This window comes from Citrus sinensis, chromosome 7, assembly GCF_022201045.2.
Source record: "Citrus sinensis cultivar Valencia sweet orange chromosome 7, DVS_A1.0, whole genome shotgun sequence".
Lineage (NCBI taxonomy): Eukaryota > Viridiplantae > Streptophyta > Magnoliopsida > Sapindales > Rutaceae > Citrus > Citrus sinensis.
The window spans coordinates 11,150,648-11,172,527 of NC_068562.1; the positions used below are offsets into that span (position 1 = coordinate 11,150,648).

Below are 21,880 nucleotides of genomic sequence, written 5' to 3' on the forward strand. Positions count from 1 at the left end.
CCAGACAAATTGTCGATACCGAAGTTGCTTTTTTATTTCGAAAAAACTATTTCCCCCTATTTTAACCCCGACTTGCACTCTCTTACGCACTGTTTAACACATTTTTCCTTTCCTTTTGACGAACCACAGAAACAAAAACGCACTCTCTTATTCTCACACCCAAAAAATCTCTAATCATCGGCGGTCACGCGACAGCCGGCACAGAAGACGGACCACTGCCATCACGCGATCGAGGTCTCTGTTGCCATCATCGTCAATCATGCGACATCCAGCACTCACAAAGCTAACACGAACGGCCCTCCTCATGCACTCACAAAGCACAAGACCACGACTCCTCTCGACCAGGTCTCCATTGCCATCACCGATAGTTCTGCACCTGAGATACTGGAATGATTATTTTAGAGTTGTAAAATTAGCTTATTGAGATTTTGGCTGATTGGGAAATGATTATTTCCTCGACTTGTAAAATTGCAACAATTAGGGTAATATTTGGTGATTTAGTAATATTATTAAGAAGACAATGACGATTGTGTTTGTATGCCACTTCACAATTTGTGAACTGAAGAATTTGGGTGGTCCATTTTGTTCAAGTTTCTTGTTTTGACATACAATCTCACGATGTTGCAGTCTTGTGATTTTTCAGGTTTTTGTGGAATTCCGAGGGTGTGAATCTTCACCTAAACCACTTCTCAGGCTCCAGTCACAGCCTCTACCTGAATTTTCACTAGCTCATTTTGTTCTTGACTATCTGGTTTCAGAAGAAGAAATGTATTTGCATTCAATAACTAGTCGATTGGATTAAATCAAACTGATTTGACTCATTATTTATTTATTGAATCCAAACCTAATAAAAAAAAACTCACACCAAAGCGAGCACTGGTAGCTAGTCTGCTTGTATTGAACATGCTCATGGAGTGTTGTAGTTGAAAGCAAATGGAAGGACAAAGCATGTGCTCACGATGTCGTTTGGTTTGAAATGAATTGAAGCAGAGCGACATCGTTCGGTTTCATAGGGAATGCTCACACACGTGTTGCCCAGCTGAAATTAAAAGAAAAGGATCAAAGTAAAACAATGTCGTTTTTTGCAATATTTGGGGCTTGACTCGGGGTTTGACCCGGGGTATATAGCAGCTCTGTTTTGATTTTATGAATTTGCCATGAACCACACCCAGACCACCATTTTTCAAACGCAAAAGGGAAGTGTCGGTAAAGTTAGTCATATCTTTTATCAAATTGAGAATATACATAACCTCAGGGGAGGTAACAAAAAATTATCCATTAATAAAATGTAAACTGCCGATAGCCCCCCTTCTCTAGCAAGAGTAGGGGTAGATCCGTCTCTGACAAATTTAACTGTTACACATATTGAATGGATATTTAAATGGGGATTTCTTATTTTATATACTTAAAATGTTAGCAAGGGAAATGAAGATATAAGTTACTTAGTGCTAAGGTCTTTGGCATGTTTGAAAGAAATAAAGTAGTGATTATTTTTTAGTTGGATTGAGAATCTTGACGAGTGGAAATTCTCGAATTAAGAGAGTGGAGTGGGAGTGAGAGTATGTTATTTACTTATACTGGAACGAGAGTGTGAAATATGAATCATAATCCCATTATATGTTTATTTTGTCTTGAATTAGGAGTGAATTATTTTAAATTATAGTTTTACCTTTATTTAAAGAATTGTAGTTTTTAATTACGAAATAAATAAAAAATATATTTATAAAATAAACTATTTATTTTATTATTAGTTTTAATTATATGAATTGATAATAATTATTAATATTTTTAATTATGTAAATCATAATTTTTTATTAATTTTAATTATGTAAATTAAAAATTGTTAATAAGAGCAATGCAAATGAAACATTATTGTTAGTAATATAGTACAAAATAAATATTTTCTTAGAATAAACTATTTACTATTGTTAATTATTAATATTAAATAAATAAATACTATTAAAATTAAATAAATAATATTATATTATTTTCAAACAAAAAAGTACATAATAATATCATTAATTCTCTATGAATATAATAATATTATTTATAAGTAATTTTAATTTAGAATCAATGTAAATTATTATTTTTAATTAAATATAATAATATTATATTTAAAAAGTTTAATGTTATTATTTTTAATAAATGTAATATTATTAAATAATATGTTAATGTTATTTAAATATATATGATATTATTATTTTTAAATAAATATAACATTATTTTACTTTAATATACATAATAAGGGAAGGGTTAAAAAGAAGGGGCCGGAATGGATTTGCCCATGAGAGTGGGAATCCTACTTTGTACTCAAAATATGAGTGGAACCCATGGAGTTTGAATCCCACCACCCTCCTTAAATGAGTACGTAAACATTGCAGTAGGAGGAATCCATATTTCTCACTCCCACTCCAGCAAGTAAACATAGTATAAAAGGTAAGGAGAAGAGAGGAAACAAGAAGGGGAAAGAAATAAAGGGAACAAAATGAATTTTATGTCTAACCAAATAATAAAAATAAATCTGACCCTATTTTTCACTCATTTTCTCTCCCCTTCTTTCCTTTCCATTCATCTCCTCTCCTACCATTTTTTCCAACCAAACATGGGCTTAGAGTAAGTTCGAATCTTAAGATAAATAGTTGATTGAAAAAATGATTTGGGTTTATCGACTTCTCTATCCATCTTTCTTTTTAAAAATTAACATGATACTAATTAATTTAGATAGAAAAACTTTCTAAAAGTAGTATTAGGAACTCGAACTTGCTCTAAGCAGAAAATGTAGTTGTCACCATGCTTACAAATTGAAAAAAAAAATAACTTTAGTATTGTTGATTGATCTTGGATTGAGAACCCAACGAGGATAAACTAGCTTCTAGAACATCTTCGATTCTATCATTACCAAGATTCCCAAGATTAAAGGAAAAAAAATTAAGGATAGAAAAGAACTATGAATAATTAATTATGACTAAATTATATTAATCTTGATCTATTGTTTTTTAATATTTTCAATTTTGTACCTAGAGATGGCCAACGGGTTAGGCGGCATGTGGCACAATATTTTTCCATACAACACGGTACGATACAAGCACGTTTTGGTAGGACAAGTGGCATGACACAACATGCATGTAGGTTGGGCTGGACTGACAATTTTAGGCAAGTGAACCTTAAAAACATAAAACGATTAGAGATGAGCTAAACCTTGGCAAGTGAAAAGGCCTGCAATAATTATATTTCACTGGTGGGTTAGCACGTGACTCATGGGTTGTCAGTCACATGTGGGCCAAAGTATATTAAATTAAAAATTTTTAATGAAAATAAAAATAAAATTTTATGATTTTTACAAATAACTTAAATTTGAATCTTTTAATATTAAATTTGAATCTTTTAATATTTTTATTTGCGTAAGTTTTTTAAATTCATTTAATTCTTAGTTCAAAAAAATACTCTAACTATTTTATATTTATAATTTATTAAATGAATAGATAATATCATGATTTTAATAAAGAAAATTACAGATATCATAATTTTATAAATGTATGCATTAATATTATTATGAACTATGATTTTCAACTCTATATAATTCTAAGGTAATAACTAAGTTAACTCTTAAGAAAAATTTATTATTATTGTTGTTATTGTTAAGTATTAAAAAAGAATATTAATATCATAGGGTCTAACCTAGTAGTTAGTATTACATTATTTTACTAATATTAGTTTATTATTATTGAATATAAACTTGAGTTTTGAACTTTTAATTATATTAAATTTGACTAAAGGCACATAGAACTAAAAAAACGTACATGGGCTTAAAAAAGGGGTAATTTTTGGAAACCTCTCCTGAGGTTTGCCCTTATTACACTTGCAGAGAATGTATGCATATATTGACATATAGCACCCCTGATTGTGTATCAGTGTTAGACTGCTGTTTGCTCTGTTATCAAAAGTACAATAATGCCCTTCACTGCATAGTTCAATAACTGACAATACTTATAGCAACTTGGAGTTGCAGACTTGATGATGCTTCTTGCATTGCAGAAGATAACAAACAGAAGCTTTTAACTTAATTAAAAGGCTTGGTGAATCAAGATTTTGGCATGATTTTGTTAGGATCTTATAGGGTTTGATTGAAAGAACTGTGCAACACCATTTGCAACACACACGCAACGTTCACAACACACCCTCTCTCGCTCTCCCTCACGGCTCATGCCACTAATCTCACCAAGCGACCAATCTCCGATTCTTCCTCACCATGCTCCGTCGACAGCTCTCACTCTATTTCCCCTCCAAATCCAACAGTTGTGGGTCACGAGTCACTCTCTCTTTCTCCCCTCGGACCTCTAAATCTAGCACAAAACGCATGGTTCACTCTCTCTCTCCCCCCTTTAATTCCAGCAGCCGTGGGTCACTCTCTCACGGGTCCCACGGGTCCTAGTGGGCCTTCATTTAATAGGGGCTCTGCTTGTTGGTCATCTCTATTTGTATCATGTGGGTACAAAATATGAGCATTCGAGAAACTTTTTTTTTTTTTTTCATGTCTTAGTAAGCATCACTCAAACAATTATAGTACTACTATTATTAAAAAAGAATTGATTAATATAAATTCATAAAATAAAATATTTAATCACTCGTATGGGCTTGACTTAGTGGTTTTCAATTTTTTTTTTTTTGGTTATCAAGTTCGAATCCTAAAGAGATGAAGGCTAAAAAATAAGAGTAATGATAGACATTTTAAATTTTTTATCCCAAATTTGATCCCAAATGATGGTGTCATCAATTGAGTATTTAGCGATTCTTTACAATATCCAAGTGAAGTAATTGTATTATCTCACTAAATAATTGTAATACCACATCATTTGGGATAAGTTTGTTAGATAAAAAATTTGGGATGTGTAGCAATATTCACAAAATAATCCATCTATTGATGTTTTAAAAAATTTAAATAAGTATTAAAAATATCTAAACCATTTACTTTTTTAAAATAAAGAAAAAATAATATAAATTTATAAATAAAAATATTTAATTACTTTTAGGTGCTTAGCCAAGTGGTTTTCAACCCGTCTTTTTTACTGGTTATTTAAGTTCGAATCCTAAAGAGGTGGATGCTAAGACCTTTAAAAAAAATTAAATAAGTATTATAAAAATCCAATCCATTTATGTTTTTAAAAAAACCAAATGTATTAAAAGCAAATCTAATCCAAATTCAAATTAAAAATCACAAAACAAGAAAAAGACAAAAGCAAAAAATTGAAAAATAAAAGACCAAGCCACTGGGCTTGGGCCAGGTAATCAGAGTTACAGCCGCATATGCTTCATACAATATTGGCATTATCTGTTGAGGCTTTTACGGGTATTTTAAAGCTTTTTGTAACGGGTGTCCCTGAACTCTGATGCCCCGTGTTCAACGGTTAGCACTTACATGGGGTTTAACGTCTGACAACCAAAACCCAACAGCAACACAACACACACAAACTTAACTTCATTCCAAATTTTTTTTTTCTCTTTTATCAGCTTTTATTGTTGTGGGTTTTGGTTTTTGTCTCAGTTTACAACAGAGTTTGTCTGAGAATCAATGGCTTCATGTGAGTTTTGTTCTCTCTTGCTGTTGATATTATGTTCTTATTGTATGTTTAGTTGAAATTTTGACTGCTTACTTATAATCTATGCATATAGTGAAATGGGTTTTTGGTTAATTTAGTTTTTGTTTTGTTGACATATTGGTTTCTTGGTTTTGTCCGTTAATTGTTTTGATGGGTGAACCCAAGATTGTTTAATTCATTCGAGCATGATAAATGCTGCTTTTGCTTAACTTTTCATCAGCTTCACTGTTTGTTGTTTCTTCTGTTCTAAATTTTGGTTGGGAATTAGTTGAAAATGGGAAGTGAATCTATTTCTAGTCATCTACTTTTTACTTCTTTTGGCGTTTATGTTGTCATGTTATGTAAGTTTCAAAAACTTATGTTTTTAAGCGACAAGCTTAGAGTCCATAAATTTGCAACAGTATGGATGGGTGTGCACTACCCAGGTCTCCTGTTGATTATATGATAGGTGAAAACTCATTTTCATTCAGCTTAGATACTGAATTATGTGTTGAAAAACAATGAAGAGTCAGGTTTGAAAGGCAGTGCTTTCTGGGGTAACTAATAGCCATGTTTTTATGATAGAAAAATGTTTAATTGCATTTTAGTGTTGGGGTTAGTTTGTGATTTTAATTTTGAAGCATTGAAGGAGGGAAGTTGCTCCTAATATGCATTAAGCTCTTTCCTCAAATTCATGTGTTTTCAGCTCTTATAATATTAGTGAATTAACATTTTAGGATGATATGTGGTTGTTGGTCAATATCATTAGATTCAGCCATGTTTTTATAGGCTCTGTAGCAGAGGACCGATGGGGCATTTCCATTAATTTTTGTGTGACATGGACTCCTTAGGAATTCCAAATTGTTATGAACTTCTGATTATGCCAGTACATATTGACATGTAAAATGTTGAGAATTGGTCTTTTGTTGACTTGCATTCTCTAGGTACATTTCCTAGTGGTGCTGTGAGACACATATAAGCTACATTTTGTTAGTCTTTATACCATGTGTTCATTCCATTTAGTCATTATGATAATAATTTCTGTTACTATCATAATTAAATGCGTAATAATTATCTGGTAACTAATCCCATTTCAGAGTTCTTATAAAAGGAAAACTGATTAAAAAATGCAAGTGTAAGGTTGTAAGTTATTTATTTTAAAATTAAAATCTTTTGTTTTTATTAGTTTGACGTGATATCTATTGTAGCTATTGAATTGAAGCATAACAAAACAGTTGGAATCCAACTATAGCATACAAAAGATCATATGTGGCATTATGTACTGAATCATATGTGTCTTTTTTATTTTTAGGTTTTACTTATTTTCTTTTTATTTCAGACAGCTTGGGTGCTTCTAATATTAAAATCCCAAAGGGCAATCTTGGTAGGGCCAGAGTTGGTGATTTGCAACCACGGAGTGATGTAAGAAAATGGATGGGGCGGAAACCTTTTCAATATGCAGGTTTGGCAATGTCACAACCATTAGAGAAAGCATTCACTGTATTTTGTGGTCAGTCTTCAGAAGCTGAGTGTAAGTGTTCCTTGTGAAATCATACTCTGTTTAAACTTCTTTGGCATCCTCTATATTTTATTTATATGTTATTATACTAAATAAAAAGAACTTTTCTTAATCTACTTTATGTGTGTTTTTTTCACACTGTGTGTCAATAATATAGAAATACAAACAATTAGTTCTATTATAGATTCCTACCAAAATTCATTTTAATGTTAAAGAGCCTCATCCTAATATATATTTGCACTCTTTAAGGATCCATCATTTCTTTTTCATATTTTTGAATTGAAAACTCTCAAAAGAATTAGTCCATGTTTATAGGTATTAGTTCGTTCAATGTGGATAGGATGGATTCACCCACTTGCATCAAGTGTTAACCATTCATTGGAGGTCTTGAGAAGTTTTAACGTTCAAAACATGTTTAATAAGCCTCTGTTTAAGAGCTTTTGCTTTCTCCACATTACTCAAATTTTAAGGGCTTTTTTAACTAATGTAGTATGTTTAGTTAGTTGATTTTATATTTGACAATATTTTGCAAGTGAAATATTGGTATACATTTTTGCTTGCCGACTTTCCCTTTTAGCGGATATTTTCTCCTTTGATTATATATCTTCTTGGTGTCACCGGTGCAACAATCATATTTATGTGGCATGCATGTATTACGTATGATATGAAGAAGCTCTCCAGTGCATTGATGAGAAAAATGAAAATCTTATGTTTAAATTGCCAACATTGTAGCTACTAGAAATGCAAGGGATGGTCATGAAGATATGAAGTCAACCCAACTTATTCCAGACTCATCTGAGGTGAGTACTTCAAGTATTATCTATTTGTTTATCTCACTGTATCTAAAGTGTGTGTGGTGTGAGTAATACTACAACCTTGTTCTCTGAAAATTTGTTGCGACAGATATTTCGTTTATCTGTAGATTGATTTAATTTGCAATCAATCTTATGCATGCAAGTTTAGAGACAAATCTGCTGTATGAAGTAATGTAGGGATTAGTTTGTTGCGTGAAGTAATGCACACATGTTTCATTTATTCTCATTTCAACACCATCAAGAAAATGACAGATAAGGAAAAGAGAAATAATTTGAATACCAAATTTTTCCTGGTAATGACACAGGTGAATCAATGCCTACATCAGGGAAATGTTCACTATTCTTTTATATTTCACAGACTGTCCATGACTGAAATAGCTATTCTTATTTGTGCTCCATAACTTTGCATTGATGACTTTTGTAATTTATCCTTAGGATGTCATATTTATTTTGCTGTCATTAAGTAACTCCCTAATTCTCTTTCATAGTTATCATAGATCTTCCCTAAATAAGAATATTGCATCTATCTCTTTCATATTGGACAACTACCAGCTTTGATTGGTTCTAAAATAAGGCATCCAAATATGCACTACAATGCCAAGTCTAAACAAATAACTAAAAAGCCAATTATTTTACTTAGATGCAGATCCTGTTGCCCTGGCTAAAAGGTATCAAAGCTTGATAGAAAACCAGATACATTAATTCCTTTTTAATTTTTTTCTTCAAAAATAGCAAAGATGAGGAATGAGTCCATACTTAGTGAGATACATTTATGCCATTGTAATTTTCCGCAGCCCATACTTTTGGAGTTTCATTCATGATGTGAAGCTGCCTGCTTCTCGCCATCCACCAGGATCGGCAGCCATAAATTGTCTTAAGAATTATTTTGCTGTAACATGGATGCGCTTGCATGCAGGCATCTTGGTTATGCGTGAACAATTATCCTATGTTTAGAGCTTGAAATTTAAATTTCACTTAAAATTTGTGCTGCAGGTGGAATCTCTGGTAACAGACATATGCAATACAACTTCAGTTGCTGAATTTGAATTGAAAGTAAGCACATAAATTCTCTTATGCTTATTACGTGAGTTTGTAGATTGCTTTATTAGCTGAATTACTCTTCAGGTTTTATTGGTTAACGAAAGGTAAGAACTGTGTTCTATGCATTCTAAATCTGTTTCATGTTTTGTTAGCTTGATGGCTTTCGGCTGTATGTGACAAGGGACATAGCTGGGGCCAGCAGTCCACTGCTTCCGTCAAGTCCTGCTCCTGTCACTGTAAATAAACCTGCTGATAGACCAGACTCAAATGGGTCTGTTCCTACTCCATCTTTAGCTATTACAAAACCTGTGTCTTCGTCAGGAGGAATTCAGACATTGCTAGATAAAGCTGCTGATGAAGGCTTGGTTATACTTGAGTCTCCAAAGGTGAGAGAACCAATTTTTTCGTGCTTCTATGGTTATACTTTCCTTGTACTCTGGGATAAGGTAGCTAAAACAGCAAATGGTTCAGGTAGGATATTTCAGGAGATCTCGAACCATAAAGGGGAAGCGTGCACCACCATCATGTAAAGAGGTATGTTTCTTTATTCCGCAGAAATGGACATTTGCAGGGAATTGTGCTCTGGTAGAGGTTGGAAAATGCTTTGAACTCATCGTAAGGCATATTCTTAGACATGGTTAACGTCTTGTAATGATGGATTGCTCTCTGAACAGTCATTTCTGTTTTCTTCTTTTGGGTTTTTGAATTTATTTTTCCTCTTCTCTTTCGAGTGATGTTCTTACCCTTCTGAAAAACTCTATCAAATCTCTGTTGATAATGTCTGCCTTGTTGCTCTACAGAAGCAGACAGTGAGGGAGGGCCAAGTGCTTTGCTATATTGAACAACTTGGTGGTGAAATCCCAATTGAGGTTTGGTGTAAATTATAATTACCTCTTCTTCTGCCTGCTTTTTGTAGTATTTTTTTTATCTTTTGTGACAAGATTCCTAATCCAATTATTTCTCCCATTCCTTCTCCAGTCCGATATAGCTGGGGAGGTAATCAAGATCCTAAGAAAGGATGGTGGTAAGTCGGGTCATTTTCACCAATCTGACAATGTTGGTTTTCTCTTTTGTATAGTTTAGTTTTTATGTTCTCATTTGGCTGGTTATTTGTTGAAACCAACAGATCCTATCGGGTATGGTGATCCTCTCATCGTAATTCTCCCTTCTTTTCCCGGGATAAAGCTGCTTCAGTAGAAGATTTGTTTCATTCTTCTTTAATCCTATTCCTCGTCTGAGCACCATGCTAATCAGTGATTGTACTTCCAAAAGCAAATGACTTTGGCATCTGTGAACGGAGACGGATTGTGTTAGTGATGGAAAAATATTGGAGTTTCAGAACTGGTTATGGGAATAAGATGAAAATGTAACTTCAGAAATCCCTGAGAAATCTTGCGGACATTCTTTAATTTTTTTCCCTTGTGCATTTTCATCGTTTCAAATCTCAACGGTGATGTACTTATCAGCCACATGCATCGAGATTTGGAGATAATTATTTATGTGCTGTCAGTTTTACTTCCCTTTGGAGCAGTGACTTTTCTTTGATTAAGCCTTTTATGTTTGCTGTATCACAAACTGAGAGCATGGCTTCAACCTCACTAGGTGACATTTCGACGAGCCCAAACTTGGGCTTACATAAAAAGCCCGGCTCGGTCCGGAGCCCAAATTTCAAAAAGTGACTGGTTCTATTGGCACCCCTTTGAAATCCTCGTAAAACCGTTTTGAAGTGTATTTTTGAAGATATATTTTAATTTTTTATTAAATAATTTTTATCTTTCTCACTCTATCTCCCTTTCTCTCTCTATCTCTACAATCTTATACCACAGTAACTCAGTGCCTCCTTGCATCATCGGCTCTTTCAAAGTAACAAATTTATATCTCAATTTAAAGTTACAAATTCCCATCTCTATTCTCTAATGTATTTGAGTTTCTGTACAATTATCTTCGTTGTTGCTAGTTTCTTTTAAAAGCAAGCCCCAATACGGTTTCTTTATTTATTTTCTTAAAATGTTAAAACACATCAAACAAGCACAATTTTAATGATCTTTAATGCTAAATGAGAAAATCTTCGATTGATCAATAAAATTATGGCAATTAACTCCATTTGTACAAGTGTCAAAACTCAATTTTAGAGAAAGTCATGGAAATCCTTCTCATTGAATCATCATGACCCCTAACTCCCGACTTCCTTATTCCTATTGCAATGCTCAAATAGATAAAATCGTAGGAAGGAATACGCAAAATTAAGGATTAGTAGGCTTTTTATTAGTTTTTTTTTTTTCATAGACAAGTAAAAAATTTTGCAAAAAAAAAAAAGAAATATCTAAATGGGAGGTATCGCTACTTACAGTAGATGCAAAAGAAATACCTACGATCTCCCATTTGTTTTATATTATCATTTTTTGATATTGGTAACTACTTTTAAGTTAATGGAAGAATGTGAATAATTTTTGTAGTGAGAGAAAACACTAAGAATTTGTATTTAATTAAGGGTAAATTTAAATTTAAAAAAATAGATAAGAAGGGGGTTTTTGCAGGAGTCATAGAGAGGTGCCAGTAGTGCGCCACTCTTAAAATTTTTTTCAATTTAACTGGAGGTTACTTTTTATGAACCCAAACTGATTTCTTTATTCACCCACTACTCAATTCGTACAAATATGTTTCTACACAGCTGATCATTTTACAATCTGGCCATAGATTAATCCCAAAGTTGGGCAGGGTTTTTAAGGCCTCGGCCTGGGATTGGCCAAGACCGGCCACGCCATTTTCCAACCAACTAGACATTGAAGCCGAAGTTGAGATGCTTCCACCACCTAGCAAGATGAAGTAAAAAGCAATTCATTTTTGTTTGAGTTTTGGTGGGTGGATTTTCTAGGGTTCGCACATGAAATTGCACCTAACATCATTGCTGTACGTTCAGTCGATCAGTGATTTGTAAAAAGTGAAGCAATCTTTTCAAAATTAAATAACATGCCTTGCCTTATCAATGACCGAGTTGACCTAAAAAAAAAAAAAATCTAGGACATCATCGTTACAAACATATTAGTAATATTAAAATAATTTTATTTAATACTCACACTAATTTCTAATTTTTTTTTAATTTTTATTGATTACAACACCCTAAAATTAGTTTTTGGTTACTAATTTAATTTACCATGGAGCCAAGAAAACATAATAGCTTAAGAAAAGCTTTTGAGACCATTTCTTGAACTATATACGCACGTTTGAGTAGACCATAAAATTAAAGGCGCTCTTTTATTTTTGTAATAATTAACATTTACCAACAAGGGCTGATCTACACGAACGCTAGTGTGGACAATTGATCTTGCTCAACAAACAAAAACCTATATTTTCATATTAATTTTTTTATAAAAAATTTATTTAAGTGGGCGCAAATTTATAAAACAAAAATTTGATATTGGATTAGTTTTATAAATTATTAATTTTTGTTATAATTTTACCCCGAAAAATTAAGTTTCTAGGTCGGCCTCTGTGTTGTTGCAACTAACAAATATAATTCATGATTCAATATCAATAATACATCTCGAATAATTACTCAATTGCATGATCATCAATTCAAATTTAAGAAGTATGGTGGTGAGTGACATGAGCCAAATGGTAGAAGATGTCGACAGTTATACATAAATCCAACGGACTCAAATTCCTTCTCAGATGCTGTTCCAATCCGGGGCTCCTGAATATATATCTATATAAAAATTAATTTTAATTATAATAGAACTCATTTAGGTGATTCTCATGATATTTATACTTATAATGAATTGATCATGTTAATGTTACCCATATCATTTCACATTTTCTCTCCATCCAAAAATGTGTATTGAATTTTCCAAATTTTAATATATATACTATATTGTAATATTGTAAATTAGAAAGTTGTTCGACTGCATGACTTCACGCATGGCAAGCCCCTATTGGGGGTTATAGACTCCAAAACGGAGCTCCCAAAACTCGCCAAACTCGAAATCGCACCATAAGTAGCCTGACCTTGCCCACCGAAACACTCTTCTTGTAAATTAACCGAATTTGTACGACAATAAGTGAGGTGATCGTGTACCCTCCTCTTTCCACCATTGACACAACTAGTCAACTACCTGTATCACCCGCACAAATACCAAGCCAGTAGCATTGGACTCTTAGCTCATACCAAATCTACTCCCATTTTCTTCCTTCGCATAGGTGACGCATGCATAGTCTTTTAACAAAAATGGGCAGCAGTATCTGAAGCTTCTTATCACCTGACTCACTTCGTTCAGCTTTCAATTACGTTCGTCGAGAAGCAAAATATATATGGGGTCTCAAAGCTAATCTTGAAGACTTGGAGACTGAAAAGGAGAATTTGATTGCCACAAAAGAATGGCTGCTGAACAACAACCTCGAACCAGACGGACGGTCAGAGTGAAACTTTGGTTTAAAAGGGTGGACAACAAGGTAACTGAAGTCGCGAAGCTGAAACAAGAAGGAGATCTACAGATTGATAGACTGTGTCTTGGAGGCTTCTGTTCCGAGGACTTGATTTCAAGCTACAACCTCGGGAAAGAAGCGGAGAAGTTGAATGAAAAGCGATCAAACTGAAGAAAGAGAGAGAAGCAAACAAAGAAGTTTATGAGGAGGTATCAGAAGATCCAGCGGTTGAATTACCTGTTGAGCGAACAGTTATTAGGCAAGAATTATTACTTGACAGAGTTTGGAGATTTGTCACTGATCAAGAACGGAATCGGGGAATTATTGGCTTGTATGGTACAGGAGGTGTTGGGAAAACTACCCTGTTGAAACAAGTCATTAAAGGCTTCCGGGCTCAGCAGCATAATTTTGATGTTGTTATTTGGGCGATTGTGTCTAGAGAGCAAACCTGAAGAAGATTCAAGCCGATATTGGAAAAAAGATTGGCTTGTCAACAAAATCATGGCAGGAAAACAGTTTTGAAGACAAGGCTTTGGACATCGCTGGCATTTTAAGCAGAAAGAGATTCGTATTACTATTGGATGATATATGGGAGCATATTAATTTAAATAAATTGGGTGTCCCTCTTCAATATCTACATCTTGGGTCCAAAATAGTCTTCACAACCAATTCTCGTGTGGTGTGCGGACAAATGGAAGCTACCATGTTAAACGCGTCGCCTCTGCGAGACGAGGAAGCCTGGAGATTATTTGAGGAGGCGGTCGGAAGATACGTTCTTGACAGTCATCCTGATATTCCTGAGCTAGCCAAAACCATGGCCGAAGAGTGTTGCTGTTTGCCGCTGGCCCTTAAAACAGTAGGTCGAGCCATGCGGAGCATAAGTAGCATTGAAGAATGGGAACATGCAATTAAGATAATTCTCAGGTATGGAAGAGGTGTTTTCGCTTTTGAAGTTCAGTTATGATAGTTTGCTGGGGGAATGCATGTGTCACTCACCTTCCTCTTCACATAAATGTTGCTCACTGTTATGCAAACTTGATTAGGACGCTTCTCGCTGTGTTGTTAATTTCACTTGTTTTCTTGAAATCTTTACAACAATAGGTAACATCATCTCAAGCTTCTTATCATCAGACTTCTATGGTCCAATTCTATAATTTGTTGGTGGACAAGCAAAATATATATGGGGTCTTGAAAGTAATATTGATGGCTTGCAGTCTGAATTCAACAAATTGATTTAATTAAGGTACGATCTGTTGAACAGGGTTAGGGTTGCTGAACAACAACCTCGATAGATTATATCTCGGAGGCTTCTGTTCTAAGGACTTGATGTCAAGCTACAAGTTCGGGAAAAGAGTGGAGTTAAAGCAAGATGTTATGGATTTAAGAATGAAAGAGGGGACATCAACGACGTTGCTGAGCTGCTACCAGAAGATCCAGCGGTTGATTTCGCTGTTGGGCAAACAGTTGTTGGTCAAGAATCAATACGAAAGTAAGAATTATTGGCTTGTACGGTACATGGGGAGTCAGCAAAACGACCCTGTTAAAACAAGTGTCTTGAGAGAGAATTAAAACTAGATCTGAGAAGTTTCTAGCTAATCATATTTCATTCAACACGCACAAAATGTGCTCAAGTCTGGTATTTATACAGAGCAAATACACGGACTAGAATATTCCAACAGACTACAATTTAACTACTGACTATAACTAACTATTAATAAACTAATCAGCATATGCTTTAGCTACTATATAACTATTGAATGCCAGCTGGCTTCTACATCATCAATATGTACACTGCATGTACTGGAATCCTCTACTTTGCTAATCATGCTGCTTACATGGGCTTCCTTAATATCCCCCTTCAAGCTCAATGGTCTATTAATGACATTGAGCTTGGAACGGAAATAATTGAATTTAGGATAAGAAAGAGGTTTTGTAAGAGCATCAGCAACTTGTTCCTCAGTAGGGATGTATCTGATCTCCAGTTCCTTTCTAAGTACCTTATCTCTGATATAATGCACATCAAGTTCAATATGTTTGGACCTAGAATGGAAAATAGGATTACAAGTAAGATCTCCTGCACTTTGGTTATCACACCAAAGAACTAGAGTAGGAAGTTTAACAACATTAAGTTCTGAAAGTAATGATTGTAACCATGACAGTTCTGAACTTGTAGAGGATAATGCTCTGCATTCACTTTCAGTATTGGATTTAGCTACAATTGCTTGCTTTTTGGAAGACCAAGATATTAGATTGTTGCCAAGGTAAATGCAGTATGCTCCAATAGACTTCCTGTCATCAGTGTAACAAGCCCAATCAACATCAGAGTAACCTGTTAAGCCAGTAGCTTCAAGGTTTCTGTCTTGTTGAAAATGTAGACCATAAGTGAGAGTGGATTGAAGGTATCTAAGAACCTTTTTGCATGCTAACCAGTGCTGAAGAGTGGGAGCACTAAGATATTGATTGAGTTTGTAGACTGCATAGGCAATATCGGGCCTTGTGAGGATTAAATATTGAAGACCACCAATTATACTTCTATATAGTGTAGCATCTTCAAACTCGTCCCAAATGCCCTCTGACTGCTCTTTCAAGTTTAAAACCAGTGCTTAAAGGAGTCTCATATCCTTTGCAGTCTTGCATTGAAGCTTTACTCAACAAATTCTTGATGTATTTAGTTTGTGATAAATGCATGCCATCAACTGTATAGCAAACTTCTACACCAAGAAAGTAATCAACCAACCCTAAGTCCTTTAGAGCAAAAACTTTGCTAAGCTTCTTAATGAAATTTTCCAGCAAGTTAGAATCAGGGCCTGTGACTAGGATGTCATCAACATAGATTAGAACAATGATCAGGCCTCTGATGTCATGTTTTATAAACAAGGAAGTGTCAGACTTTGAGTTTAGAAATTGCCAAGTTGTAAGACAACCCTTGAGTTTTTCATACCAAGCTCTTGGAGCTTGTTTAAACCCATACATAGCTTTCTTCAGCTTGCAAATATAGCCCTCCTTAGAAATGAAACCCTCAGGCTATGTCATGTAAACATCCTCAAAAAGATCCCCCATTGAGAAAAGCATTATTGACATCAATTTGTCTAACCTTCCGGCCTTTCATGACAGCCAAACTTAGGATAACTCTAACTATTGAAGACTTTATTACAGGGCTAAAAGTTTCTGAATAATCAATACCTGCAGTTTGATGAAACCCTTTTACAACAAGTCTTGCTTTGTGCTTTGAAATTGAGCCATTTATATTGTATTTAGTTCTGAACACCCATTTGCAGCCAACCAGCTTATGATCAGGAGACATAGGCACAAGACTCTAGGTGTTATTTTTAATGAGAGCATCATACTCAGTTTGCATTGCTGCTTCCCACTTCGGATCAGACAAAGCTTCTGATACAATAGTTGGCTCCAGACTATTATGAGATGTTAAGTAGGCTTTAGGTTTGAAGATTCCAGCCTTGGCTCTGGTTGTCATGGGATGAATTGAGGTAGTTGGTTTAATTTTGGGTATTGTGATTGAATGTGAAGGTAATGTGGGTAAAGGGGAATGATTTGTTAATGAGGGTTGTAGATTTAGTGTGGATGATGTAGGTACTGGATTATTTTGGGAAATAGGTATATGTGACAAAGGATAAATTTCAGGTGATAAGGAGATAGATGATGTATGTTGAATGTTTGGTGAAGTGTTAACTTCAAGATGAGCAGAACAAGTACCATGCATTGTGGCATCAGCTGCAGAGGTATCTATATTGCTATTGAGAATAAAAAAAGAAAATATCTGCAGGAGATTGTAGTTATAATCTGAAGAATTTGATTGTGAAGATTTAGAAGTGAATTCTGTAGAGTAAGGAAAATAGTTTCATCAAATAGAACATGACTAGCTGTATACACTTTTCCAGAAGAGTGGAGACACTTGTAACCTTTATGCAAAGGACTATAACTCAGAAAGATACATTTAGAAGAATGAAAATGGAATTTGTGTTTGTTATAATCCCTGAGAAAAAGAAAACAGGAGCACCCAAAAGATCTTAGAAATTTGTAGTCAGGTTTAAGGTGAAAAATGGATTCAAAAGGAGATTTCATGGACAATATAGGAGTGGACAGTCTATTTATAATATATGTGGTTGTATGGAAAGCATCCCAGTAGAAATTTATTGGCAAGGTAGCTTGAGCAAGTAAGGTTAGACCAATTTCAGTGATACGTCTATGTTTCCTTTCAACCAAACCATTTTGGTTGTGGGTAAAAAGACATGAATGTCTAAATTGAATCCCTTCTTCATGGAGATAATGAACAAATGGTCTGAATTCCCCACCCCAATCTGATTGAAGGCATTTAATAGATGTTTCCAGTTGTTTTTCTATTTGAGTTTTGAAAATTTTAAAAACTGAGAGTGTTTCATCTTTAGTCTTTAAAGGAAAAATCCATGTAAACCTTGTGAAATCATCCATAAAGCTTACATAATACCTATAACCTTGAATTGAAACAACAGGAGCAAGTCCCCACAAATCAATGTGCAGGATTTCCAAAGGAGATTTTGTTTTTGTATTTGTGACCAGGAAATGTAGCTTGTGCATTTTTCCAATTTTACAAGCATCACAAGAATCAAAGAGTTTGCTTTTATTGACATCTTTAAAGGCTGAGCATGATTGTATTACATAATCTATAAGCCTTAATGTCCAAGGCCTATGTAAAAGGGTCAAAGTCTGTGTGTACAAGACATAAGTCTCTAGGCTTCTAAGGAGAATGTGGCAAAAGCCGAACATTTGTGGAGTGATATAAAAGCTTTTGGTTTGAATCCGTTTCACATTAGGCATTGTAATATTGTATTACATAATCTATAAGCCTTAATGTCCAAGGCCTATGTAAAAGGGTCAAAGTCTGTGTGTACAAGACATAAGTCTCTAGGCTTCTAAGGAGAATGTGGCAAAAGCCGAACATTTGTGGAGTGATATAAAAGCTTTTGGTTTGAATCCGTTTCACATTAGGCATTGTAATATTTATGGTGGGGTATACAGGATGTCGCAAATTGTTAAAAAAGGAAGGTGTTTGATTGAAATGCGCAGATGTTCGATGAAATGTCTTCCTGATTCAGCTTCATCGCAAATGAAGTTTCTTGAATTATGAAGGCGGCAGCTGTAATGCAATTGATCAAACACCTTCAAGATGACTCTCAGGGTAAGAGTTGGTGACTCACCATGAAAAGAAGATAAAATGTACCTTATCATCTGTTGATGCCGAAAAATGACCTCAACAACTGAATTTGTTTCTTTAGGGGAATTACAGCATGAATCCAAGCTCAAACGCCAATATGACCGCAATTTTCTGTACCTGTCAACCAGAAAACACGGTTAGGATACGCCGGTGGGGTTCCGGCATAGACCCTCCGATGCTTAAGTCAGAAATTGTGTATAAATAGATAAAAATGAGAGGGAAGAATTGTGAATGAGTTCAAAAGAAAGGAATTTTCCGACAAAGGAACTAAAAATCTGGTAAGCCCTATTAAGGCTCTTAGATAGGTCACTTATAGAGTTTTTGGTTGATTTTTGCTAACCCCCTCACCTGATGCGCTATTCAGTTTAAATAGACTCTTCGTCGTGTACGGTTACCTCCTTAACTTCAACCCGCTTTCTTCAGCAGTTGCAAGTGTTTGTCAGTTGGAGGTGGTTTAAATAGATCGTGGCACACAACTTCCCTATAAATTAGGCCACGTTCTCTTAACTAGTAATTTTCCATGTCAAGCTAATTCTCAGGTCGGACAAGAGAATTTCAAGGTCGGATTACTTCACTTTCAGATCAGACAGATGAATTTCTTAGTCGCTCATATAGCGTTGAGGTTGTATTATTAAACTAGGTCATTCACATAGATCTTAGGTCGTACTTGTAAACCAGGTCGCCAACATAGGCTCCAAGTTGTACTTATAAGGCCAGCTTAACAACAATAAGTTCTGAGTAGATTAGGATCGACTATATTTTGAGACACTACTAGAAAAATCTAACCCAAACACCAGTCCCCTAGTTTTCAATACCGGAAAGTCATTGCTGGTGTTGGAAACTAATAGAAAAATTTTCTCAAAACCCAAAACCAGTCCCCTAGTTGTCAATACTGAGAAGATATGAACGGTATTGGAAACTAAAATAATTAAGAAAGAGCAATATGGCCGCAAGCAAAAGAAAGACGGTGTAGAGCGAAACAATGAGCAAAGAGAAGGGTAAGAAGAAACCTTCAGGTGTGAAATAAGAAAATAACCATGACCAAATGCCTTAAGGTGGTAGGGTCAGGGTTGAAGGTGAGGTCTCCCTAACTAGTAGGGTTGTTGAAGACCAAGAGAGAACTTCCTAAATTTAATTATTAAAATGCTTGCCCCTTTTTGCAATATGAACTTGTGTAGACCGTATGCTACTGAACTTTATTTTGCCTTTGTAGTCGGATAATTATTATGCTGACCTTGCCTTTTTTACTCTTTATTTACTGGGGTTGGTTATGACTTGCATTCCGTAGACTGAGCCTATCTAAGACTTTGTTGAGGTCAAACAAATAGATATGGTCAACTTTGGTAGCAATAACACCAAGCAATGACCTTGAATTCACCAAGATTCTATCATTTCAATGTCAATCTCGATAAGGAAAATGTTGACCTCACGAAAATGTCAACTTCAACAAGATAAATTATTGACCTCAACAAGGTTAAGTGTAGAGCTAAAACGTCGACCTCACAACAAGGAAAATGTTGACCTCACGAAAATGTCAACTTTAACAAAATAGATTGTCGACCTCAACAAGGTTAAGTGTACAGCTAAAACGCCGACCTCACGACAAGGAAAATGTTGACGGCACGAAAATGTCAACCTTAACAAGATAGATTATCGACCTCAACAAGGTTAAGTGTAAAGCTAAAACACCGACCTCACGATCTCACGACAAGGAAAATGTTGACCTCACGAAAATGTCAACCTGAACAAAATAGATTGTCGACCTCAACAAGGTTAAGTGTAGAGCTAAAACGCCGACCTCACAATCTTACGACAAGGAAAATATTGATCTCACGAAAATGTCAACCTTAACAAAATAGATTGTTGACCTCAACTTGAGGTTAAGTGTAAAGCTAAAACGCTGACCTCACGATCTCACGACAAGGAAAATATTGACCTCACGAAAATATCAACCTTAACAAAATAGATTGTCGACCTCAACAAGGTTAAGTATAGAGCTAAAACGCCGACCTCACGATCTCACGACAAGGAAAATATTGACCTTACGAAAATGTCAACCTTAACAAAATAGATTGTCGACCTCAACAAGGTTAAGTGTAGAGCTAAAATGCCGACCTCACGATAAGGAAAATGTTGACCTCACGAAAATGTCAACCTTAACAAGATAGATTGTCGACCTTAACAAGATAGATTGTTGACCTTAACAATGTTAAGTGTAGAGCTAAAATGCCGACCTCACGACAAGGAAAATGTTGACCTCACGAAAATGTCAACCTTAACAAGATAGATTGTCGACCTCAACAAGGTTATGGCCGACCTCAATAAAATTGAAATTGGGCAACTTAATGTTAAGCCTATGGCCGACCTCAACAAAATGGAACATTGTAGAACGTAAATGTTAAGGCTATGGCCAAACTCCACGAGGCAATGGCCAACCTCAATAAATAGAAAATTGTAGAACTTATCTTATGGCTGACCTCAATAAGGCAATGGCCGACCTCAACAAAATAGGCTATGGCCAAACTCCACGAGGCAATGGCCAACCTCAATAAATAGAAAATTGTAGAACTTAGCTTATGGCCGACCTCATTAAGGCAATGACTGACCTCAACAAAATTGAACATTGTAGAATGTAAATGTTAATGCTATTGCCAAACTCCACGAGGCAATGGCCAACCTTAATAAATAGAAAATTGTAGAACTTAGCTTATGGCCAACCTCAATAAGGAAATGGTCAACCTAAATAAGGTAAAAGCCAATTTCGATAAAATTGAAAAGTGTAGATCTCAACAAGATAAAAGTTAAAGTTGTCTAACCACAAGGTAATAGCCGTCTTCAATCTCAACATGGTCGGATTACAATTAGACCTCAACAAGGTCAAAATGATAACCTCAATCTCAATAAGATTTGATAAAGTTTTTAGGTAGGACCTCAACAAGGTCGCAATGTCGATCTCAATCTCAATAAGATTGGATAAATTTTTCAGGTAGGACCTCAACAAGGCCGCAATGTCGATATCAATCTCAATAAGATTGGATGAATTTTTTCACGTTGGACCTCAATAAGGCCGCCATGTCGATCTCAATCTCAATAAGATTGGATAACGTTTTCACGTTGGACCTCAACAAGGTCGCAATGTCGATATCAATCTCAATAAGATTGGATAAATCTTTTCACGTTGGACCTTAATACGGTCCAAAATGTCGATCTCAATCTCAATAAGATTTGATGAATTTTTTCACGTTGGACCTCAATAAGGCGGCCATGTCGATCTCAATCTCAATAAGATTGGATA

At 35.0% G+C, this 21,880-nt stretch overlaps 2 protein-coding genes across 2 annotated transcripts; both read left to right on the top strand.

The window, feature by feature from the left end:
- The first annotated feature begins 5,357 nt into the window (after positions 1-5,357).
- On the top strand, positions 5,358-10,470 carry LOC102613107 (uncharacterized). The gene is made up of 9 exons (XM_006465310.4): positions 5,358-5,579; positions 6,916-7,107; positions 7,828-7,895; positions 8,904-8,963; positions 9,104-9,337; positions 9,423-9,485; positions 9,752-9,820; positions 9,930-9,975; positions 10,078-10,470. Exons 1-9 carry the CDS (start codon positions 5,570-5,572, stop codon positions 10,146-10,148), a joined length of 813 nt encoding a protein of 270 aa, XP_006465373.2. The 5' UTR covers positions 5,358-5,569; the 3' UTR covers positions 10,149-10,470.
- A 2,855-nt stretch (positions 10,471-13,325) lies between these two features.
- Positions 13,326-15,018, top strand: LOC127898782 (probable disease resistance protein At4g14610). Its single transcript, XM_052431270.1, is given in 3 exon segments — positions 13,326-13,400; positions 13,547-13,810; positions 13,813-15,018. Coding segments are annotated over 3 exon segments (864 nt in total). The 3' UTR covers positions 14,338-15,018.
- The last annotated feature ends 6,862 nt before the right edge of the window (positions 15,019-21,880 follow it).

Bases quoted from the DNA above. Each gene is read 5' to 3' on its own strand.
- LOC102613107 (XM_006465310.4), top strand. The intron at 8,964-9,103 runs GTAAGCACATAA...ATGTTTTGTTAG, and splicing joins TTGCTGAATTTGAATTGAAA to CTTGATGGCTTTCGGCTGTA. The intron at 9,486-9,751 runs GTATGTTTCTTT...GTTGCTCTACAG, and splicing joins CACCACCATCATGTAAAGAG to AAGCAGACAGTGAGGGAGGG.